General features: G+C 41.7%; 1 protein-coding gene across 1 annotated transcript; it reads right to left on the bottom strand.

The window, feature by feature from the left end:
* Positions 1-185: 185 nt before the first annotated feature.
* map1b (microtubule-associated protein 1B) lies at positions 186-19,875 on the bottom strand. The gene is made up of 7 exons (XM_069514083.1): positions 19,435-19,875; positions 17,333-17,434; positions 10,648-10,730; positions 9,607-9,747; positions 3,432-9,150; positions 3,093-3,331; positions 186-2,325 (listed from the first exon to the last, which is right to left on the bottom strand). Exons 1-7 carry the CDS (start codon positions 19,616-19,618, stop codon positions 2,170-2,172), a joined length of 6,624 nt encoding a protein of 2,207 aa, XP_069370184.1. The 5' UTR covers positions 19,619-19,875; the 3' UTR covers positions 186-2,169.
* Between the last annotated feature and the right edge of the window lie 2,096 nt (positions 19,876-21,971).

The following is a 21,971-nucleotide window of genomic DNA, read 5'->3' as shown; positions in this document are numbered from 1 at the left end:
ATTTGTAGCCAGATGACAAGGACGGTTATACCTCTCTGTTGCTCCATTACGTTTACAAGCAATAAAAAGCGATGTATAGAAGCACTTTCACCTATAATGTTATGAGAACACACTACCTTTATTATATAGTATACAATAACACAACCGGACTGTATGAATTTTTTAGAGAAATCAGACACACATCCTTCTTGTTCACGTCAGATTTTTATTGTGGTTGTTTTTGAGTGTTTGTTCTTCAGCAGTAGCTCATCTTACATCAGATTTGCCATTGAGGGAATATTGCACACAAATATTAGAAAGCACTAAGGAATACTTACTTGAAACTAATTGCTATTGGGGGTTTATATGAGTATTTTGGGGGGGTAAGTGGGGGAGAGGATGCATGACCACAAGACAAATATACCACACAGCTGCAGACAGACATTAGTAAAGTTCTCCCGAGAGAAAGATAAGGAGAAAAAGGCAGAGATAAATAGACAGAGAGAGGAAGTGAAGAAAAAGGAGATGGAGAAAAGGAGAAATGTCAGTCCAAGAGAAATGTCAGTTCAGAGTTTTGTAGGTTTGACAGGTATTACTGTAGTGTAGTGTAGTTTCCCCTGCAGGAGAAGTCGTCTGTTGTGGTTTTATGAACACCAGACATATCTGGTGAGTTTGGTTGATTTAATAACCCAAAGTACCAAAGCCTGTATGTGCGTCGATTTGTTGGATAATTCTCCAGAAGGTGGCCTGTCATGGTTGATCTCTGGCCTCTGTTACAGTTAGTTTGTGTCATGTTTGTGTTTAAAGTGTCTAGTTTTTTTTTGTTGTACATACTTTCATCTGAAACACACAAGTCACTCACTCTCATCTCTGTGTGCCGCCCCACTCAAAAGCTTCGCCTCCTTCAGCTACAGAGGAGAAACACCAAAAATGCTCATGTTAACCTGTATCTACACTGTGCTGCACCCAGAATGAAGTTTGATTGTGATACAATGCCACAGGCAACCGCTTTACTTCCTGTACTATACAACGTCATGGCACAAGTTGCAAAATAAATAAATAAATCATGTAGCCCTGTTGTTCTTAATGCAAGTCTGAGAAAAATCCCAGTTAAAAGAAGAAGAGAAAAATCCTAACACATCATAACTCATGCACGTCTTTCAACCATCCCTTCGGCTTCAAAGCTATTTATAATTATAGTACAATGCTTTTAGAAAAACAAGACATTTTAAGGTTATGAAAATATCCTGCCTGACTAGCTATACATAGGGGAAAGGTTTGCTCCCCCAAAGCTAAACAATGACATACAAAAACAGGTAATAGAAATAAAAGATTAAATTCTGCAAATAAAACAGGCGATCTGAAATTAATGACTCTCTAATCAGCATGAAAATGATTTTACAGATGTGACAAAGGCAAGGGGAGAGATTTCTGAGGCAGATTTCCGCTGCACACTTTAAAATTTATCAAGCACAATAAATTAACTTTGAAATAATAAATAAATATTCATTAGCAGAAACAGAAACCAGACCAAAAAGACATATTCATGCTATTCAATGTTAAGCATCCCTTCAAGGTAGCTCATATTTACCATCATTCAACTATCATTTAACAGTCCTTTCAATAAGAGTTACCTCCAGTGTCTAGAGTTTCCCTACTCTTCTGCTACTTGCACCAGTTCTTGTACATTCATTTGAACTTCCTAAGGCAATGATAGAAAACTGTTTCATCCTTTGGTGTGGATAACAGCCATTATTTAAGAATACACCATATGCAGGGATGTTGGGTTCTTGTCTAATCTCCTATAATTTGATCTGGGGATGTAAAAGAAACTCGGGGCAACAGCAACATTATACTGGAGCTCTTAGCATAATTGGACATTCATCGCTATAGGCTGCTTTTTATTTCTTGTTCCCTTCAAGTAAAATTCATTCATACCTAAAATTCAGACACCATATGGATGTCAAGGGTCTATTACTTTATAGTGAAATCATTGTCCTTTGCATGGAGCCCCTCAATGCTAATTTCTATTGGGTAATCCTCAGTTCAGATATTTAAGGTTCAATGATTTAGGGCACAAGAATTGTCACAATAGCATATTCCGGTAAGTGTCTGCTTGGGTTTTTATGCTACATAGATTTGTCATTATCACTTGGTCTCCTGATCCACAGATCTGGTGCAGAACAGGTCTTACATCTCTATCTTACAAGCTGGGAAGGACTCGTCCTGCATAACAACGGTGCTGCTGCTGGCCAGGACCATGATGTTCAGCTCCTGCTGCTTGTCGTGGGTCTCCTGGTACCACTCCCTCATGACATCAGTGTCGTGGGTTGGAATCAGGGTGACCTGACATAAGAGAGGAGGGAGGTTTCTGAGCTCAAGCATCAAACAGAAATTATCTCTGCATGTGCCTCTTCCTCTACATGAACCATCTATTGCAGAGTGTCTGACCAGCTACCCCCTTTTAAAATGTGCATTATTTAAGCAATTTTTAGTGATAACATATCAAAACTTTTTCAGCACAAGGTAAAAGTCAATGCGATAGAGGGTTAAATCACATCACATGGCAATATCATTTTAAATGTAACCATTTTTTAGGATTTTTTATGAGCTCAAGGATGTTGACTAATCAATATGTTTTTGATGTTTACATGCAAAAGCTTGGTTGTATTATTGGTGGCCTGAACCTGAGTAAATGAACCTATGGCCACTGCAGGAGTCCTCAAACCTCCATTTATGGGACCCCCTGTTTTACCAGTGCTGGTGTAGGATTTAATAGAGAACTGATAACAATGACAGGAACCTAATTTCACAATTTCATCTAAATGCATAAGTGATTAAAAAACTTTCAATAGAAACAGACAGACAAACAATATGATCCATCGAATACAATCCTTATACATCCCAGCCTACTGAAACCCAAATGCTAATTATAACTATAATATGACTGACGTATTGACAAATTAGATTGAAAACCTGAAATTGAAGCTTAAAAATATGTCCCTACTGTCATTGTGTCAAGCAAAACAAATAACCAAGATGGTCAAATATACCAAGTGCATTTGGAGTTCTGTGTACACTATTTAATTGTCATATCAATACTTGAAACCTACCTGCATATTGTTTCCCCACTGGGCCTTTCCTTCCAGCAGAGCATCAAGGACAGCCCTACTGGGCTCCTGAGCAGTCTGATCATTGCCACTGACCACATAGTAAGAGGAGCGCACCCGCTTGAAGAACTCAGCATCCACATTCTTGGCACTGCAGTGATTGGGTATGTAAACCAAATCCATGAACATGGGAGGACAGTTTGGCTGAGATGCCGCTCCTGATGCCTTTCCACTGCCAGCACCTGAAAGAGGCAAAAACATACAATTTCTCAGATAAGTTAAGTTCTTAAAAAATATAAAAAGTAGTGAAGTATATGATGACGATGAGTAAATTGTATTTACCTGACGTGGCACTTTTCACACCTCTGGACGCAGAGGTATTTGTTGCATTTTTGGCATCTTTTCCTTCTCCGACACTCTTCTTTGGAGAGGCAGTCTTGGTATCCTTGATTTTTGACAGAGCAGTCTTCCTGGCTGGAGATGAAGACTTTTTTGTGAGTTTTTTCTTCTTGGATTTTTCTCCTCCCTCTGTGTTAGCATTGTGGAGATTTTCTTCAGCCTTGAGGGCCTCTGGGTCCACCATACAGACATCATGTTGGCCCGAGGATGGAGCAGAGTCCCTTAAAGTCACTGGAGGAGGATCGGCATGCCTGTAGGTCAGGGTTCTGTCAGTAGGCAATGTCTCAGAATCGTCTTCAGAGTCAATGTTAGCATCTGCTGTAATAGAGGGGCACTCCTCTGTCCCTGGTGGGACATCTGAATCTGTCTGGGAGGGGGCAGATTCACTGATGGATGTTGGTGGGGTCTCCTCACATTGCTTGGTGGGAAGCTTAGCACCTGGAGGTGGGGGTCCTCCTCCTGACTTGGCCAGAGGCTTCTCCTCCTCTATGATGTTCTCTTCATTAATGAAGTATTCCAGAGGGTTAGGGTTAATAAAAGATGGGGATAATTCTGTCTTAGGGTGACGGTATTCACATGAAGTGACTAAGCAGAGGTCAACATCTGTTTTAGATGGAGCAGAGGGGCTTCTCTTTGTGGTGTCGGGGTCCCTGGACCCACAGGCTGAGTTATAATTATACAGATCGGAGGAGAGAGGCAGATAGGATGGGGAAGGAACTTTGGGGCCCACAGGGGATTTTGCTTCGTGTGTAGAATCTTCACATTTAAAGGGATTCGTCTCCTTTGCTGGGGAATGTGTCTCCTCTTTTGAGGGGGAAAATGATGAAGATGGAGAAGTAGCTTTGGGAGGTGAGGGTGACTTGTCGTATTTCAGCTGTGCGTCAGATTTATTAGAAAGGCTCTCCAGAGATGGTGAAATTGGGCTGGTGCTGTCCATAACCGGGGGACCTCCTAGTACTGGGGATGGCTCAGTGGAATGGGGAGACTGGGTGAGAGAGGTTGCCTTGGGGGTGAGTGGAGACTTGTCGTATTTCAGCTGTATGTCAGATTTATTAGAAAGGCTCTCCAGAGATGGTGAAATTGGGCTGGTGCTGTCCATAGCCGGGGGACCTCCTAGTACTGGGGAAGGCTCAGTGGAATGGGGAGACTGGGTGAGAGAGGATGCCTTGGGGGTGAGTGGAGACTTGTCGTATTTCAGCTGTGTGTCAAATTTATTAGAAAGGCTCTCCAGAGATGGTGAAATTGGGCTGGTGCTGTCCATAACCGGGGGACCTCCTAGTACTGGGGATGGCTCAGTGGAATGGGGAGACTGGGTGAGAGAGGATGCCTTGGGGGTGAGTGGAGACTTGTCGTATTTCAGCTGTGTGTCAAATTTATTAGAAAGGCTCTCCAGAGATGGTGAAATTGGGCTGGTGCTGTCCATAACCGGGGGACCTCCTAGTACTGGGGATGGCTCAGTGGAATGGGGAGACTGGGTGAGAGAGGATGCCTTGGGGGTGAGTGGAGACTTGTCCGTCTGCTCAGCCATGGTATGTGGCATCTCAGCCATTTGACATGGGGTTGTAACAGAGGGTGTGGACTGAGATGCCTCTGATGGGGTTGCAGAAGTGGCACGGACGTCAACGTCTTCAAAAAGTAAAGGCTTCTCCACTGGGGAGCCAGGTTCTCCAGGTGGTCTCACATCTGTGCCATCTGAGGGGCTGTAGTCAACCTCAGTTGGGCCATTCTCTGTAGCACGTGAGCTGCTGCCCACAGATGGGTGCTCTGGGGATTGCTTGCTAAAGTCCAGGGCTAAGGAGTGGTCAGGGGATTCCTGGCCAAACTCTATCGACATGGTAGAGTGCTCTGGGGATTTCATATCCTGATTTTGTGTTTTGCTTTTTGACTTTGGTGAGACGTCTGGGGAGATTGACATGGGCCTGGGGCTATCTTCCTTGGACGGAGACCCCTCAGCCTCATGGAAGGGGGTTGGGGTCTGAACCACGGAGACAGACAGTGAGTCATCCACTTCTGTAGAATGAGGAGAGCCTACCTCAGCATGAAGCGAAGGAGAGTCGGTGGTCGGCTCTGGCAAGGAGCTGGTGGCCAGCGAGGCAGTGGATGCTGAAGCTAAATGTGAGAACAAGTCTTCTGCTACCACTTCTTCCAGAGGGGATCCTGATTTGTCTGATGTGGTGCCCTCTGAAATCGACATTTTGCTCTCTTCTTTGGCCCCAGTAAATAGATTGGTGTCTGACTCATATTTGGTCTCCGGTGCTGAGGAAAAGACTGAATGGCTGTTTTCTCCAGTTGTCTTATCATCTAAATCAAATGGTGACTTTTCCTTTTTTGTTGGGGAATCGGGCTCAGTTGGAGATTGGCTTTTTGGAGAAGATGCTACCCTCTCTACAGGAGAGCACATTTCTTGTTCTGGCTCATCTGGCTCTGGGGTAGCTCTGTTGGAGGAATCTTCTTTATCACTTGTGAGCTCCACAATTATTGGACCCTGTGCTTTGTCTTCTGAGACAAGTGTTAGACTTGCTGCTTTTTCATCTACTGGTGACTGATAGTAAGGAGTGTGACCAGAGGACTGAGGCGAGTTAGTTCCTTCCAGTGTCTTGTCATCTGGGCTGACAGATTCTGCTGTTGCTCGGGTACTCCCTGTCAGTGTGGTGGACAATTCTATTGGAGCAGCAAAAGGTGATGGGGAATCAAATGTATCCCTGCGGTCGACTGAGGGAGAACGAATAAGAGGTGTGGTTGTGGAGGTTGAAGTGAGTCCTGTTAGATCTGCATCATGCTTCTCAAACGACTCTTGAACTGTGTCATACTGCTCAGCTTTCCCTGCTAAGGTAAAGCCCTTGCAGAATTTATCCTCTTCTAGTGGTGAAGGTGGAGATATGGTGGAAGCAGAGAGGTTGTAGTCCTGGCCTTCCGTGACGTCACTCTGAGAGCGATCTGATCCTGGCATATCCTGAAGTGGCGAAATCTTCTTCATATCATACTGTCCAGATACAGAAGTCACAAACCTGTCACTATCCCGTGGAGGAGATTCAGCCTCATTATAGGCGGTTTCGTTGCTCATAATGTCCCTAGGAGTCAACATCTCACCCAGGGTAGTAGGCACACTGGAGATCTTGATGGTGGACTGAGTGCAGATGGAGGTGACAGTGAAATCCTCGGGGGCTTCTTCGCGATTCTCATCGTCTGAGACCGTTGAGCTCTCGAAACCAACTGGAGGAATTTCATCATGGATAGATGCGGCTGGAGAAATAGGTGAGGACACTTTGGGTAAGGCTGATTCAAACAGATTCTGTTTCTCTGTTTGTCTTTCGCTCATGAGTGGATCCTCTACATTTTTATTCATCAGATCATCATTGTCTTGAACACCATCCCCTGGTTTGACTTCATCGGGTCTGTCTCTGTGTTCCTCTTCACTGGGAGTTAGTTTATCTTTATCCAATTCCATTCTCTGTGGTTCATAAACTTCCTCTGTCTCTCCCTTCTCTTCATAATCTCCTCCTTCAGACGTCTCCTCCATCACAGTGCCCTCATCTTCAAACTTTTCACTTGGACTTGGAAGTTTTACCTTGAGAACCTGTTCCTCTGGGGTCACTCCACTGTCTCCCTCAGCTTCTGTTGTGGTTATACCCTCGTCCAAAGATTCCAAGGCCTCAGGTGACTCTTTGGTCTGTATTATTTCTTCCTGGTGGATCATCACTGACTCTTCTTTCTGGTTTTGTTGGACCGTCGCATCGTCTGTTGTCAACTCTTCAGTTTGGAGCTCCTCAAAGTCCTTGGTAAGGTCCTCTGGTGAGGACATCATAGATCTTTCTGCTTCAGGATCATCCACAACAGCAGCAACAGCAGCAACAGCAGCAGCAGCAACAGCAGCAGTAGCAGTACTGGCTGCAAGTTTGCCACTACCAACCTTTGTCTCTTTCTTTGAAACCTTAGGCTTCCCTTTCTCTTTTGACTTTGATGGTGTCCCTGCAAATTTATTTGAGACATCATCTTTTTTCAGGGGCTTTGGTTTTGGTGCTGCATTCCTTTCTTCAGTCTTTTTTATGTCTTTTAAGGGCCTTTTGACATCTTTCTTTTGCTCTTTCTTTTCTTCCTTCTTCTCCTTCATAGGTGACTCTTTTCGGATGTCTTTTTTTAGAACTTTCTTTACGTCCTCTTTCTTCACTTTTTCTTCTTTTTTAATTTCTTGTTTGTGAATATCGTCTTTCTTTGCCACTTCTTTTTTAACCTCCTTTTTCTTTTCCACTGAGATTTTGGTCTCCCTCTTAATGGTCTTTTCCTTTTCAGCTTTGGGTTTTATTTCAGGCTTCTTCTTTTCAGGAGTTTCATTCTGTGCTGATTGCTCCATCTTTGCTTTTGATTCTTTCTCAGGTGCCTTTGCTTTTTCCTTTTTCAGTGGGACCTTTTCTTTTTTCTCTGTCTTTTGTGTTTTTTCATGGGTGGATTCTGCATCTGTCTTTGCCTTCTCTGGTGCTTCCTCCTTTGAATCCTTCCTGATGCTCCTGCTGGGTGATGGCTTTGGGGTAGACTTCAGGCTCTCTTTGCTGTCTGTTCTGTATTTCATCTTTGCTTGCTTTAGTGTCGGCGTTGAAGGCATATTAGAAGACATTGCTTTTTGAGTGACAACTGGCTGCTTCAAGAACTCCAAGTGCTTTAGCTTCTCTAAACCTTCAAAGACGTGACGCTGGGTGGTATTTCCAGGAAAGAGAACGCGGACAACCTTATCTGAGGGATTAGCAGGGTGCCACACAATGAGCGAAGAGATAGACGTCAAATAAGAGACAGGGAACTGAGATTCTTTTCCGTTTGGCAGTAAAATAGAAGCTGTGTCTTTTTCACTACCTGTCCACTGCTTCATAAAGTGCTGCATCTCTTTGCTATTCTTTGAAGGATTAAGAACATACATCTCAAGCTTCCCGACACCCATTTTCTGAAACAGTATGATTGGTTCTATTGTGTTTCCAACAGGACTTTGCAGAGGCTCTATCCTCAAATTTAGCTTGGTGAGGAACTGTTGCGTAGACGCTGCCTCCTCAACATTCCTCCGCACTCTGTAATTAGGTGCAGGGTTATCCAGGTTTTCAGGGAGATTCACAAACACAACACCGATATCTGGAGAAATCATGTTCTTCACCCAGTCGCTGTTAGCTGTGGAACCCTGCGACTGCTCCTCCTCGGCCTCTATAATTTTCCTCTGCAGCATACTGTTGATGCCTGGCAGGTTGTCGTCACCGATGTGGGTGAGGAGGATGGAGTCCACCCGGTCCAGATGTCTCACCAGTTTCCAGAAGCACGACTTCCTGTCCGAGCCGCCATTAATGAGCATGTTGAAGCCATTTACAGCAAAGAGAGCTGAGTCACCGCGACCACCGGGAAAAATGTAACAGCACGGTTTGGAGAGTTTGAGGAATCCACCTGAGGTCGGCGGTTCTAACATGTCGAACGGAGACGGGATCTCTACTGACTCAGACAAATACTCTGTGAATTCTGAGAGGCCCTCCATTTCAGGGAGTATGAGAGTGGAGTTTAGTTTCATGTTAATGAAATCCTGCAGGTTGTGTTTGTCCAAGTTGGAGTTTTTCCAGTCGCCTTGCTCGGGGCAGAAGAGTGTAAGGAAAGCTTTGTTTGCCGGGTGAATGGTGCTGAGCAATTCACCAATCTAGACATGAGAACAATGAAGTGACTTTTAAATATTGAATATTATTGAATCAGAGTATAATGCTCTCCAATGCAGTCTTTGTCAGTACATTCAGTAAGTCTATTACATAATGATGATGAAGAACTCAAATAAATACTGAAAAATCTTCATGTGCAATGCACAGTATATATATATATATATATATATATATATATATATTCATATTATATAGTTTAATTTTGTTAGGTGGTCTTTTTAATTAATTTAAGTATTTGATTTTGAATGCACATTATATGTAGTGCTAACAATGGCAATAAAGACTTTCTGTTTCTGTGACAGTTCTTTTTTGGGCTTACAACCTCCCTCTTCTTCTTCTTAGTTATTGGCAGGTGGCAACTAACATAAACAGCCACCTAACCACCTAAACATCCAAAGTTATAAATCATATTGTCCTTTATTTAATTAATATTTGCTCACCTCTTGGTCGGTGAATATGTCTATGAAATTGAAGAAAGAGAAAGATCCAGATTGAAGAATCAGCTCTCCAGTTTTTTCAGAGCATTGGCCTGAGAGAACCAGCAGCTTGTGTCTGGCAGTGTCCGAGATCATCAGACGAACCTGGGAGTAAAAAGAGGAAAGTAGGTTACATCGTTTTTCAAGGATCCCGCTGAAAGCAGAAGTAAAAAAAACTGAAAGAAGTGATGAGGAAAGCATTTATGACCCTTTAATAAATAAAGTGTATTATTTATTTATTGCAAAAGCTTTGTAAAGAGAAGGAAAAAGATATGATGATAACATTATTTTCTGCAGAGATGGGGAATTCAAACCCTTACTGCTGCAGCTATCAGCTCATCTAATCTATTGTATTTGAAATATCTCCAGTTTCACATCATCCAAATCCATTAGCTAATTAGCTGATCTCTTTTCTTGCTGCCCACTCTGCTAAGTTCTCTTTCATCCCTCCATCTCTCTCTGCCTCTCTTTTCTATTGGTCTTTTTTTTCCCCTCTCCTGCACCATCAGCTGTTCTGGGCAGCAGGCCAGGTACATCCTGCTGTGCCCTGAGATATTATCAATGCACAGTTTGACCGCAAACTGGGCTGGAGGTGGAGGCAGCGCTGAAAAGGAGCAGTGACACGGGTGAAAATCTTGCACCATCTGTACTCCCCACCCCCCTGTTTCTTCTTTCCCACTAAAAATGTTAGCATAAAAAAAAGGCAAAGTGCTGCGCTTGTTATTCTAGATGTAAATGAGAGATTAGTGTCGTCCCTTGAGCTTTTAATTGCTCCTTTTTCCCAATTAACAGCAACAAACAGCAGTTGATATAACCAGAGTAGATGGCTGAATAATAATCCTCCTTGTCAAGTTGTATTTGTTTTATAGATGAGATTGTTTTTGTATTGATTTCTGCATCATCCCTCTTTGACAGGATACAAGATCAAATATGATGTAAGAGATAAATAAGGAAGAGGATATAACAATATGGCAGATTGTCAGTAACAAGTATAACTCATTTTACCTCAGTACTGACTGCGTCGTCTGACGGGTTGATGAGTACCACTGTTTCCAGGACATTACTTTTGTGGTGAAGAATTCTCTGCCCTGCAACACAAGAGAAAATCGCTGTTAATGATAATGCAAAAAAAAACATAGTCACATCAATTGATTTTTAATGTTATCATGTTATCTTGATTGTGTCTTCTACCAATGTTCCCTCTCACAAGTTAAAGGCAATAGACTAAATGTGCTTGAGGAGAGGATTAGCTGATTAATCAGAACAAACCCGCAACATTTTTCATCATTTGTAAATGTTTGCTATTTTTTTTACACAACTGCCAGCTTCTCGGGAATGAAGTTTGCTCTGTTATTTGTTCTGTGCGATATTTAAATAAAAATATATTTTGGTTTTTGACAAAAAGAGACATTTAAAATATCATCTTTCTTATTCAGAAATAGGAAGGAAATAATCAAAAATGATCATTATTAATAACAGAAGCATTTACAAAATCTGACTGAAACAAAACCACAGGTTTTTTCTAAAATCATGGTGCAGTGGATCAAATTGACTTCTGCAGGAGAGACTGAGTCTCCTGAGGAACGATGATCTGCTGTCCATTAAAAATCTCGTCTCCTGTGGTTCGTATGAGGGGCAGGGCTCAACTAATTCATCAAATACTTCATCAAACACAGACGATCAGACAGATCCAATATGGCTGTGTAAATGTTAATAGTCTCTGTAGAACAGAGCTCTTCATCACTAAGATGGATGAAATCTCTGGAGATGGAAGAATGACATATTTCCCGAATCCCACTGCTCAGCATCAGAAGCTGTTTAAGGATAAAATTCCTCCTCCATCATCCGTAGTTCTCAAACATCATCTGCAAACTTAACAGTGCTTTATTTCATAATAACATGATTCATTGTACTTTAGTCAAACAACAGGATTATTTTTCATCATATAATTATTCTTCAGTATAAATGTTTATATATTTCTGGGATAATTGTGAAACAACTAAACTTAAAGCAGCGATAGTTGACTTTTTGGGCACATGGGGGCAGCTCTGTACACAACGTTGACATTCATTCTTGCCACTTGCTGTGAATGTGTCTCATATTTACACATCCAGCAGATATGAGGCAGTATTTATATTCAGCTGAGTCATATTTCCGGCTACCACAAAAATGTAAGTCCAATATTCACTTTCATTTTGGTCTCCACCACCTCCTGCTCGAAACATCAGGCTGTTGGCAGCTAAATGCTCCACTAGTTTAATCAGTAATCATGATTAATGATCAAATTATTAAGATTACATGGGTTAATTCATTTTATTATTTTAATATTAGGTCAATATAATGTTACAAATAGTAAAATATGTCTGACAAACAAGCCAAAGCATATGAAAACCAGCAAATATTCATATTTCAGATCTAGAAGAACAAGGAGATCAAAATAATTCTTTAAAAAATAATAATACATGTCTTACAGTGAAGTAATTAATTAATAAAATAATTATTACACCTCAACTTATCTTCTCAAGTTGAACTGTGATGACAAGTACCATTTACCCCTCATTGAATTTCTTTTAAAATAAACTAATTAATTCCCTCGAGGCAACTGACGAAAGACACGTTTTGTTTTATTATTCTGGAAGTTCCCCTGGAAACAACAAAAAGAAGAACTGCAACCTGAAGATTTAGAAACACAAGAATATGTTTCCTGTGAGGTTCACTGAGCTGTTGCGATATCAGTTTTAAATTCAGAGGAATATACGACTGGAGGCCGAGCGTGCCTCTTCCCTGGAGACGTGATGCTGCAGCAGTTAGCTGACTGCAGAGCCGACTCCTCCATACATATTTCATATAGCAGATTCTCATCATAGAGCACAGAGCCATTAACCCCGCTGCCTCCTCCCAAAGGGCTGTCACTTCATATGGAAAACTCCTTCATTCACTGTTAATAGTCTGGTTTCTTCTATAGTGTGTGATGGTGAAAGTAGAAATAATCACTCTGGGTTCAGTTATTTCTCAGGGACTAGTCAACCCTGTAGCAGCTCCAGTGTTGCACTCCATTTGTTTTATAGAAACAGTTGTCTGGAGGGAAAATTATTCTTAATATGACTTTAATTTTGAACTTTCATATGAATTCAATATCAGGACAGATACTGAAACGGCAAAAGAGACATCACTTTCTTTGAATGCCAGAATCTCACATTATCTTGTTTTCTCTTCTCATGTGAATCTCATTATTTAATCAGTTTAATTCACACCAGTCACATGAAAATTCAAATATCACAAACAAACCACTGACTCTAAGTTGATTAAAAAATGAAGGTATCACATGCTACCTTATATTGTAGCAGATATCTGAAGGATTACAGTGGTGGCTGACTCCAGACTGAAATGACATTGCTATTCTGATTAACAGAAAACATATATATAATAACAGTGAACTGCACTTTTGCATTGATTGAATTTTGATCTCTTATTATTTCAGGAAGGGAACATAGTGTCTGTGATTGAATCCTCAATGTACTAGAGAAGCTGTGAGAACAAAATGTCATCACAGGATCTGATTTTTAATATATCTTTAATTAGCTGCATGATGTAAAGAGCTCTGTTGGTCTTATACCAGAATGAATAAAACTACAGTTTGGTCTGGTAGAAACCAGTTTTACTGAGCTTTATTCTCAAAAGCAGCAGTTTGATGCTGTTGACCAGAAATGAGGAAACAGTTTTCACAGTTTTGTCTGTGAAATGAGTCAATCCTGAACATATCCTGCTTACTGTGCATATTGTTAATAAAAAACCTTGCACACTGTAAATAATATTACATATATATAGAAATGTAGAGCATACAATGTACATATCCAGCCCCTGTCCACGTATTTATACAGTATATTATATTTATACTTCTATTGTTTACATGCAACATATGGAACCAGTTGACTTGTATATATATTGTCATGGTGTATGTGCTGGTCATCAGTTTTTCCAATACACTTCATATTCTCCTAGTTCTGCAGTACACTGAGGGCAATGGAAAACTGGAGCCAAATACCTTGTTTGTGTACATGTACTTGGCCCATAAAGCTGAATCTGATTCTGAACGTCTGTTGTTAATCCTGCTTGTGCACGAGTCACATGTGAAACTGCTAATGTAATAGGAAAGCATCTTCTCCTTTGTTTCTCTCTGTGGGTAACGCCCTGCTTACACTGGGCTTTTGTGTCATTAAACTGTCATCTTTACAGCGGTCCTTACACATTACGGACTGGTGGAGCACAAGTAAACCACCATCACCACCACCACCATCAACCTGCAATTACTGCCTGTTAAATCCAACTTGTCAAAAATAAAAAAAATAAAAATGATGGATGCACTGGAGCTTGCTTGACCCTGACAATTACCTCGATCGATATAAAAATCCTTAGTGTGGCTCTGTCTCAGCGGGAGGCGTCGGGTAATGCGACATGCATCACCGAGCATTCTCCTTCTGGCTGAATAGAGCGCAAGACTGGGATAGCCTGCCTGCCTGCCACAGACTGAACCAGACAGGGGAACATCAATGTGGATGGCACCGCACCAAAAATAGATCGGTGGAACAACTACATTCAGTGCCGCCTTCCTTTTGCACCGCTGAAAGCAAAAAAAAAGAAAAACCTTGCATGTAAGGATTATGATTGAATCAGCTCAGTTGGTTTTAGCACCGTTCAACTTCCTGTCATTTCTTTTTCTACCACAACACAATAATTGTCACCATGGTGACTGAACGTTGGGGGCCGCCCTGAGCACGGCTCTCAATGTCACATGTCCCCGCACCACTGGAATAAAAAGGGAATTAGAACACACCACATATTTTGAGTATGCACTGAATGACACTGTGACTGCATTAAGCCTATTTACCCACAGACCAGTAACGTGTCGTAGCATTGATGCCTATCAATAACAAGGCATTAGAGTTGCTGCACTGTCAAATCGAATGACAACATGATGGGACAAAGACAGTTATCCCTAAACACTCTTCCTATAGTCTGTTTCCTGACCAGATATGAGTACGAGGGGGAAATGCAACTTGATTGATGCATGACTAATCAATCAGATCTGCTGATTTGCAGAAAGGATCGGCTATTTAATCGACATCAAGAGGAAAATTCAACATCTTGATCCATCCTTCTGTTTTTTTATACAGGTTTTCAGGCCACAGGGTTTTTATCTCAGTTTGGAATTATAATTATAAAGAAAATGATGATTATTCTCCTTCCCTATAACATGATTTGTTTGAATATGTATATATCTGTACATATTCTACTGTATTTTTTCTCCGCAGTCTTACTGCAGTTGTTTTTTTCTCATTTGAATGACCTGCTCCGACTACTGTGATAATGAGCTATGATGTCAATTCCTGAAATCCCCCAGCCCTATATATAATTTGTTCATTCTTCACTTGCGGTGAGAAGGCCAGTGTAGGTGCATTAGCCACTCTAATAAAAGCTTTTTCATTTTCCACAGCAAAAGTGCCTTAGCTTACTTTCTTATTTTCCTTTTTGAGTCTACACAGTGTATTGATCACCAACTGCAGTGTTGTAGTCAGCAATCTCATAAGCGAGGGTCTACTGTAGAATTGCGGTCTGGCAGCCTTTTAACTCTCTAGTCGCCTTTTAAGCTTCAGCGCTGTGGAGTGCTGGGAAATCCATACATAATCAGATTCATCAAACGTCTATCAGGGACTCGTGGGGGTCTCCTGTCTTGCCCCTTTTTTCCTCCCACCTCCTCTTCGCTGTTGGGTCCAGGCTTCCTGTGTGCTAACATAATCTGATGGATGGCGAGTCATCCACTAGCAGACAGATAATTGCATTCGTCCTGCTCCAGTACCACCTGGTGGTTTGTTTGATACGGTGTGATTGATGTTTTGTGCAAAAATGCACAGATTTAAAAGAATAGTTTCACATTTTAGGACATATGCTTTTTTTGCTTTCTTGCAGTTAGATGTAGATGTAAGAGTTAGATGGTAAATGGAAGGATACATGAAGCAGCTGATTGGATTAGCTCAGCATAAAGCTTGAATTAACGAGACAGTCTTCCTTTATATCCCAAGAGACGCTCTGGTTCAGCCAACAGCGTTAGAGCAGGACACGTCCCACTTCTGTCTTCCCGCATCTTACTTGAAAGCATATGAGCATGTTTCCCAAAATGTCAGACAAATTCATTAACATTTCTTCAACACTGTGATATCAGAGTAATTAAGCATTTTGGATTTTCAGTGCCAAGTAAAAATCTTGACTCAGTGCAGGATAAATGTCCTTTGAGAACATAAAAGCTCTGTCGCTGTCAGAGCAAACATTATAGTATTCTAGGGAGCCCTTCAAAACGCAGTTCATTTATTAAAACTTCAAAAGGCAATAAAATCCTCCCTCGAGACCGACGCTGGGAAAAACCCAGAGGCAACAGAATATAACATTTTAAGAGTTTTACTGTTATTCAGCATTAACTCTTAAAGTCCCTGCTTAAGCTGTATTTCTATCCCTGTGCTTATCTACTCCTCCTCATCGTCCTCCCTTGCCTTTCCCATCATCCTCCTTCTTTTCCAGTCATTCCCCACATCACGCTGCTCCCCTCGCTCTCTCTGTTCCCCTCCCTCTCTCTGTTCCCCTCCCTTCTTTATTTTCACCAACACACACTTGCCACTGGGGAGCCGACACTGCTAATTACTCCCAAATCAACTGTGCATCTCACACTGAGTTGCAAGGCAACAGCACACAAGAGGAAGAACAGGAGAGAGAGAGAGACAGAGAGACAGAGGGAGAGAGTGTGATGGAGGATGGGAAAATGGCACAAACAAAAAAGGGAGGGGAGAGTTTTAAAACAGTAGATTCAGCCGAGCGTGGAAGTTGTTCATGATGGATTCTTGCCTCAGTGTGACCGGCCCTGCTGCTCATATTCAATATGGAGCAGAGCCAAGCAGAGGCTTTGACTGCTGCTGCCCGTCAAGGCCACACTGCCCACTGACACACCACATGTCCTGCACATCCTGACACACTGGACCTGCTCCATCTTCACAGGGCCACTCCCTTACCTTGCGTATGACGATAGCGATAAAAGCAACAAAATGCTGAGAGGATGAATCCAGGGATAGTTTATACACCCCCTCTGCTTACTGCAGGGGAGTTATAGCTGACAGTGATATGACAGTGTTAGGTTACCTGAAAGCGCTGCCCCGCTGCACTTCCCAGATAAATTCTGTGCTTTATACTCCACTATACTTTCCTGACAGGAGTTATTAATTTATATTTTACAGGTTATTTTTCATATGAAATACATTTTTCTTTATTTTTAAGACAATCATGACTCCCTTTAAATCTTTTTAAGATGGAATTTAAAAAATGTGCTTTGGTATCAATTGTGAAAAAGACAAAAGGAATAGTTTAACTAATTTTAAAATATTAAAATATACATTTTGTAGTATTTGAACATTTTAAACTGCTTCACTATGCACATATTGAGTACTTTTGCTTTTGACTAATTCAGGACATTTGGCTATTAATGCTTATTCTTAAAATTTAGAATACTTGACATATCTTTACAATGTTGCAGTTTTACTTTACTCTGGTAAATCAGTTTATCTCAGGTTTTCTTTGATGGAACCAAAGCAATAAGAACCATTAAGGTTTTAATCATTATCATCCGTGAAAATGTCTCCGGGTTTACCTCTGACGTCTGCGGAGAAACGGGCCGAGTGTCTGGAGACAAATAGCTTGAGCTCCTGGTCCAGGTTGCAGTCGATGAGGTTGGTGTCCCATGAGCGGATCCCTGCAAGATAAGTTAAGTTAATAAGAAAGAGCAAGAATAAGGAAAGACACCAGTGAATAAAATGTTATTTCCACTAAAAATAAAAACGTAAACACAGTTAAGGCATGGCAAAGAACTTGGGAATGTATTTTTACCAAAGGGGAGAAGGTCTCACCCACACATCACGTTCACTGATCCTTTATCTCCAGCTCACCGAATAAATCTCGGAGCGAACACGTATTGATTTGTTACTTGTTTGTTATCAGACATCTGTAATAGGAAATCTATGGCCCTTTTTGTGTTTTGCCATGGGCTCCACTCCACTGAGCTGAGTCATGGTGGCATCATCCTCTCATCCTCTATAATGCAGCATGGAAGCCTAATGAAGAACTGAGCAGAGATTTTCTGACATGAGAGAAAAGTACTTAAAACGAAGAATTAAGGGTTTAAACCGCACATTTCATTTCACTCTAATGCAATAATGATCGATTAAAGTGGTGAAGATGATGAAATGGAGCTTTTCTGTCTCCAATCAATTATCTAGTGAAGGAACAAGAGTAATGTGACATAAATAATTCAAATTCAAAACGAAAAGTATAAACATTTATCCTCAACTTTGAGGTCAACGTGGATGAGAAGCTTAAATATGACCCTATAATCACATAATAACAAACCTACATCTGTTTTGCAGCATCATACAACATGATACAATTAAAAGCACCAGAGCAGCTACTAAATGAACCTTAGAGTCCGCACAAAAACCTATGAATGTTAACATTATAGGAAAGTAAAATGTCCACTGTGCCTCCAACAGGTTAAGGACTCATTGGTTGGTTATTCTTTAATGAAGTGACACACAAAAGTAAACAATGTAAACAATATGTATCTTTTTTAAATCCCTGTATAGAAGATTTCCTATTTTAGCATTTTTTATTAGTGGAGCAAACTGGAAGAGAATTCATCCCCTTGTTTATAAGCTTTCCTTCTTCCTGTATTATAAACAATATAAGTGCGCCATTCTCTCCTCTCACACACACACACACACACACACACACACACACACACTCGCACACACACACACACACACAGTGCAGGCCAGGGAGACAGGCCTCTACACAGCAGCTGCACAGCACTCTGAAGATCGGTCCCTGTGGCTTTCCGTAGGGACCGCAGTGCGGACAGAGCCACGCCCACCAGCCGGTGTGGGATGAGAGCTGGATGCGGGATGATGATGATGTTGATGATGATGATGGAGACATGTTCCCACAGGATGGACGGGCACTTTATCTATGACTGTTCATAATATTTACAGTCGCAAAACACAGAGCGGATTGAACCAGCTGCAGTCGGGAGAAACAAAATGTCTTCCACAACATCACGGACCTATAACCTCATTGTCTCGCCCTGACAGAATCGACGTCTGGGACTCCTCGCTCTCCTGAAACAAAAGCCTGACGCACCCGGTTAAAGGCTGCGTGGCAGAGAGGCTGCGGGAGGAAAAATGCAACCAGAGAAATACGAGACGATGCGTAAATGACGCATAGTCCATGGTTAAATGCTGAATCACTGCTGTCAGGTTTTTCATAGGAGCTGGCCCACGTGTGTCGATGACAACAATCGGGCCTAAAGTTTATTAATATTTAGATAAAAAACATTCACAATGAGATAAACCGCTCCTAAACAAAGTGGGTGGGTGGCGGGGATGGGAAGAGTGGAAAGATATGGTGAGTGTGACTGTTGGGCAACAGCTGATGAAGATGATACTGGGAGGGGCTGTTCAGTAGTCCTGTTATGCTCTACGTCTCTAATAGTGACATTTACCAAATAAATACAAGAGCTTCTGGTATATTAATATGCGTAATTGGCTTAAAAACATCGTGCGTAAAGTTCATCCACAGCTTACATGGATCCTAAAGCTTGACCATGAACTACCAAGATAAACATCTTTGTTCAACTTGCTATGAACGTGTCAAGTTCAGCCCTCGGCGGCCTACACCCACCCCCCCACAGCCCCCTCTCACCTTTCTCTATGTCCGCAATGGCACACTTGAGGTGATCCTCCGCTACGATCTCCCCGATCACCACCAGCAGGTAGAATTTGCCGTCGTTGAAGTGCGGCGAGGAGCCGGTGGATGTCGGGGACGTCCCGGTGTTGCTCTGACTGCCTAAGGTCTCCATTTCTGCGGGTTGAACCAGCGTGGCCATCCTCTCCTCTCTTCTCCTCTCCGTCTCTCTCTGTGTCTGTCTCCAGATGCGCACAGGCAGGATACCAGCAGCAGCAGCCTCCTCCCTTTATTCGCAGCAGAGCGCCGGGGAGCTCTCTCCAGACATACAAGTGGAGCCCTGATAGGAGTGGCACTAGCTTTTTATACCAGCAGACATTGTGTCATCTTCGGTAACCGTGGAGAGAAGAGGGCGCCGGTGTTTTTTTTTTCGCAAACTCACTCCGCAGCTGATGTCATCCGCAACGAATCAACGCCTCCGGAAGTCACTGAGATTAGAGGCTCGGTGCTGAACATATTCATCAGGTTGTTACAAATGCAAATGAAATAACAATCTAGGTTTATTTGAAGGTTGTCTTGTAGATCATTTTCTGTTCAGGGTGACAATGGATCCATTGTTTAATCAAACATGCTTCTGAAAAGCTCGTAATTGGATTTCAACCCCAGAACTAACATTTTGTTACAATATTGGACTTTGAAATGATTTGCACCTCTGTTATTAAAGGGAGAATCTGCTTTGACATTTACACTGACAGAATTACAAGTGTGTGTTTATCAGTTGCTGTCCAAATTTATTACATCGAGTAGATTGAGCCTGTCCCGTTATAATAAATGAGCCCACTAAAGACTGTAAATAAAGATGGACGACATGACTGCTCCACAAAAGTGAAGCCAACGTGTCTAGATCGCCACCTATAGTGGCTGGCTGCAGTATAATTCATAAATCTTGCCTCCTGCATGTTATTGGATAGGACATGAGCAAACTCAAAGGTCAAAGTACACATCAAATATCTTAAAGATGGTTTTAGTCATTTTAGGTAGTTCTTAGGTAGGCTGACTGGTGATCGGTCAAGCTTGTGTACTGGCAGGACCCAAAATTCTTGCTCCAAAAATGTGTAGATTGCAGCATTTGTATCAGGGATACTTTGATATTCTATTTTCTGGATAGTGGGAGGAAGTGGAGACACTTTGTCCATCTTTATATAGAGTCTATGGAGACCACAGGTCACAGTTAATTACAAACTAAATAGTTAAACAGTCAGATGACCGTCATTGATATTTTTTCTCCATGACCATTATTTTGTAACCACGACAAAGTTGACCAATGTATTTTGATTTTAAAAAATCTAATATTCTGTCTTTTTACTTTTTGGGGAAACCTAATTAAGTCCTGTGTATTCAGCCATTCAGTTTTCTTGAAGTCCTGGAGCCTCTGTCAAGTATCACAAGCTCACACAGTTAATATATACAAGTATTTACCACACACAATGTTTCTGCTCTATCAGTTTACTCCATATACACATAAAGTGTTTGGTCTCTAACCTAACCTGTAGCCTTCATATGTAGTTAACTTAAACGTGAAGCTCTGATCACAGCATCCCTCTTTGATCTGACTGGTCCCTCACAGTAGACTGGGGAGTTTTGAGGAATTTAAAGGAAAGTGAAAACCTCTTTGATTGTGGAAAGCCTCCATATGAAAGTAAAATCTGATCAGAGTGGGGGTTAAAGATGGGCAACTACAAATGAATAGCAAATGAAAGAAATGGAGATCACAGCATTGCAGTCTGTCTTATTTCACTAGAGGAAGAGGAAGTGGTGCGTATATGGAGAACGTGTATAGATGTTAAGTTTAATTGGCAGTGAATTGTGAGCATTTCTTTGTTATGATATGAAGATTAAACATGCTCAGTTTTCCCAGGAGAATAATTTAGCAGCTGAGATTTTGGCTTCTGTGAGAGCAGACAGACTTCAGAGCTGCAGCCAAGAACAAACATCACAGATCTGAGAGGATGCACAGATACACACACACACACACACACACACACACTCAAACCTTGATCTTCGTGCTGGTGTTCCCTGATGTGATGTTGTCACTGCAGGTGTGTTACTGACTTTAAAAACCAGTCTATGAGGAACAGGCGTCCACTCAGCAGCTCCTCTATGTGAATATTTCAGCGCCTTTGTGGCCTGGTGGGCTGGGATTGGTCATATTCTCCTACGGCCATAGGAGGATGTATTAAAGATTCATCGTACACTGCTGGGAAAGACACAAGACATTAAAAATACAACAGACTGCAACCAAATGTCTCCAAGACACAGACATGGGTGAGATGGACGTGTGTGTGTGTGTGTGTGTGTTGTGTTTGGGGAGCAAGATTGATTGAAAGGACTGCCAGGATTTTTTTTGCACAAATATTCAGTATGTGACAGTTAGACAGGCTGTTCAAAAACGAACATGGAGGGATTTTAATAATTCAAAACTCTTAAACCCTTATGGGGTCAAATCCTGTGGTGCCTGAGGTCACTTATAAAAACAACAAAGAAGTGATGCACTG

Source organism: Paralichthys olivaceus, chromosome 18, assembly GCF_024713975.1.
Source record: "Paralichthys olivaceus isolate ysfri-2021 chromosome 18, ASM2471397v2, whole genome shotgun sequence".
NCBI classification, from domain to species: Eukaryota; Metazoa; Chordata; class Actinopteri; order Pleuronectiformes; family Paralichthyidae; genus Paralichthys; species Paralichthys olivaceus.
This window is presented reverse-complemented; position numbering and strand designations above follow the sequence as displayed.

Coding starts and splice junctions, on each gene's coding strand:
- map1b (XM_069514083.1), bottom strand. CDS start 19,618: ATGGCCACGCTGGTTCAACCCGCAGAAATGGAGACCTTAGGCAGTCAG. Junction 3,332..3,431: donor TGTGAAAAGTGCCACGTCAG/GTAAATACAATT, acceptor TGCCTCTTTCAG/GTGCTGGCAGTGGAAAGGCA. Junction 2,326..3,092: donor AGTGGGGAAACAATATGCAG/GTAGGTTTCAAG, acceptor CTCTTATGTCAG/GTCACCCTGATTCCAACCCA.